Source organism: Euleptes europaea, chromosome 6 (assembly GCF_029931775.1).
Source record: "Euleptes europaea isolate rEulEur1 chromosome 6, rEulEur1.hap1, whole genome shotgun sequence".
Classification (NCBI taxonomy): Eukaryota; Metazoa; Chordata; class Lepidosauria; order Squamata; family Sphaerodactylidae; genus Euleptes; species Euleptes europaea.
The window spans coordinates 15,597,369-15,600,592 of NC_079317.1; the positions used below are offsets into that span (position 1 = coordinate 15,597,369).

A 3,224-nucleotide genomic window follows, 5' to 3' on the forward strand; every position below is an offset into this window, starting at 1 on the left:
TCCCCAAGCCACCCCTAGTCTATCAAGAGCAGTACTGTCAACTGTTGCTCTGCAGGTTCTCAGATAGAGGTCTTTCACATCACCATTAAGGCTCATTAAGGTTGACCCTTAACCCAACAGGACAACGCCAACTATTGACTTTGAGCATCCAGGTGCTCAACCACTGATCCATGGCCCCCTCCTGGAAAGGTGGAAACATATATGTGCGAACTGACCCACATGGTCATTTTTAACTGGTTTCGGATCTCCAAGTACAGTTGCCTGTTTTGGGGGCAGCTTCTATTTCAGTCTTCAGGGCCTCTTCCCACATCAAATATTTTAATGCATACATCTAAGGGTTTCCCTAGAGTCAGCTGTGGTCCACGTCGCTTCTCCGTAGAAATGTCGTTGAAGTACCCCGCTGGCCCCACAGAAACCAAACACTGCATCGAGTCGCTGCTGGCAGTGTTCCAGCACTATGCCGGCCGCGATAGGAGCACTTCTTCCCTTTCCAAAAGGAAGTTCCTGACCTTCATGAACACAGAGCTGGCGTCTTTCACAAAGGACCAGAAGGACCCAAGCGTCCTGGACCTCACGATGAAAAAACTCGACATGAACTGTGATGGCCAGCTGGACTTCAGCAAATTCTTGAACCTTATCGTCGGCCTGGTACAGGCCTGCCACATCCAAGTGATGTCATCCCTGACCAGCAGGGCCACCAGAAACCCTCCGGCTCTGAGCCATCACCACAAAATCGCAAACATTCCAGAAAACCGATCTCTGCATATGACCAAAATCAGACATTGCAATGCAGGCGGCATTATTTACGTTTCCATCAATAAAAATTGATGCAAAAAGAAAGGGTTTATTTAAAAGTGTATACTGAAAATATAAACATGTGAATGTGACATTCTGGCGCACATCAGATGGGGTTGCCTGGTGCACCTTGTTGATGGTGGATTCGGTAGGTGATGTGGATTTGTTGCTCTGGGACGTGTAACAAGAGCCCTTGGTATCCACTTTGATAAATTGCCCCTACCTCGCAGCGTGTTGTGATGTTCGGCAAAGGTTTGAGCAGAGTTCAAAACATTCTGAAGTACTATTTCCTTGGCACTAGTTACGGTTGCCAGAGTGATTGGCAAACTACTGGAAGAGTGACAAAGTAGGCCATACCCTACAGAATTTCCCTTCTAGGGACTTCCTTGCAGGGACTGGAACTTGTATCAAGTGATGACTAATGGCTTTCAGCAAAGCCTGTTTACTATACTGATCCACAACCTGTCTGTTTCCTAAACCCTGAAGATGGTAGGTAGGTAGGTAAGTGGGTGGGTAAGTGGATGAATGGGTAGGTGGTGGAAAGTGCTGCCAAGTCACAGGCCATTAATGCATGACTGTTTCCTTGTGGTCGTGTTTAGCCAGCATCCAGAAAACTTGGGGGAAATGCGCAGAAATGCGCAGGGAGAGCAAGGTGACTTCCGACGGTCAGAAAATGCAAGCATAATCAAAACAAGTCCCAAAGTAGTTGGCGGGGTGTCCGTGAGGGAACAGCCATACATAAATGGCCTGTGGGGTTTTCAAGGCAAGAGATGAACAGAGGTGGTTTGGTATTGCCTGCCTCTGCACAGCAATCCTGGACTTTCTTGGTGGTCTCTCATCCAAATAGTAACCAGGGCTAACTCTGATTAGCTTGTGAGATCTGGCAAGATTGGGCTAGTTCGGATAGATGGATAGATAGATAGATATACAAATAGAAAGACCAATCTTCTTCCAGAGAGCTTCCGACCAAGCAGAGCCCCCAACCAAAATGCAGATGTGCCTAATTGTCTGAGGGAAATCAGTTACAGAACTACCCATTTATTTCAGATACAGTACCTTGCAAATGAATAAACAGAGTAATGAGAAGTTTGCAAATGGTTTAAAGTTAAGGATTTATTAAGAAAAAGAATAATAGCAAAGCAAAATATCAAAATGTATATAGAGTTCAAAGCACATAGATACACAAACACTGTAAATCAGTGTTCTACAAATTTAAATTCTACTAAACCCTAACATAAAAAAACAGTACTAATTTCAAGAGAGTCTAAAGAGAAATGGCCAGGGGGGAGAGAAAGATATACTAGCCTATTCTGGTGAGTGAAGTCTTTACCATTCATCAGAGAAAGGAGAGAGCAATGCAGGAAAGGGTGATGTGGAAGAACAGAGTACCATCTTCACAGATCCCGGCACCCAGATAGCAGGATCACTGCAGCATCCTGCACACATTCCATACTACATGTTCCCACATGGGGTTGTGGAGTCAGTTCATAGAATCATAGAGTTGAAAAAGGCCATACAGGCCATCTAGCCCAACCCCTTGCTCAATGGAGGAACAGCCTAGAGCATCCCTGACAAGTGCATGTCCAGCCTCTGCTTAAAGACTGCCAGTGAGGGGGAGCTCCCCACCTTCCTAGGCAGCTGATTCCACTGTCGAACAACTCTTATTGTAAAGATTTTTTTTCCTACTATCCAGCTGGTACCTTTCCACCCACAATTTAAACCCATTCTTAAAAGTCCTAGCCTCTGCTGCCAAGAGGAACAGCTCCCTGCCCTCCTCTAAGTGACAGACCCCTTGAATCCTGCCTTACTCGCCCAGTTGTCACCAGGCCAAAATATTTCAGACATTTATCTGGAAGGTTTTCATTCTTTTTAAACTGTTTTATTGGTCTGCTTCTAGTGTGGGGACTGTTTTATGGGTAACATTTTTAGATTGCTGGATGTTATTTTATGCTGTTCATTGTATGGCTCATTATTGTGTTGGTAATTCTTACAACGATGTCTTTAAGCTCTTACTTTATTGTTTTTACTTTGCACACCATCTAGAGCAGGTCTCTGGAGAGATGGCATATTTATTTGCATTATTTATAGTTCACTTCCCTCGCTGGGACTTGGACAGATTACACAGAATAGGTCAATACTATAAGCAGCATGGGACATCCAATAGACAATGCAATAGAATTTGATTTGTAGAAATCTGGACCCAACCAATTCTCAGAATAGATATGAACTACTCTTTTTCTAACATTTTATCAAAAAAGCACAAATGTTATTTGGTCACACAGTTTTATTTTTTCATACAAATACACTTGACATTAAAGATTAGTAAAGTCCTCCTAAGCAATGTCACAAATCTTAATAAAATTACTTAACAGTTTAATCAATTTTTCCACTGATGTTTTTCCTGAACAGGTGCCTCCAAATCTGCCTGA

At 43.5% G+C, this 3,224-nt stretch overlaps 1 protein-coding gene across 1 annotated transcript; it reads left to right on the forward strand.

Moving 5' to 3' along the window:
* Positions 1 to 381: 381 nt before the first annotated feature.
* LOC130478981 (protein S100-A11-like) lies at positions 382 to 828 on the forward strand. The gene has a single exon (XM_056851246.1). The coding sequence runs from the start codon at positions 382 to 384 to the stop codon at positions 826 to 828; it is 447 nt and encodes a 148-aa protein (XP_056707224.1).
* Positions 829 to 3,224: the final 2,396 nt, after the last annotated feature.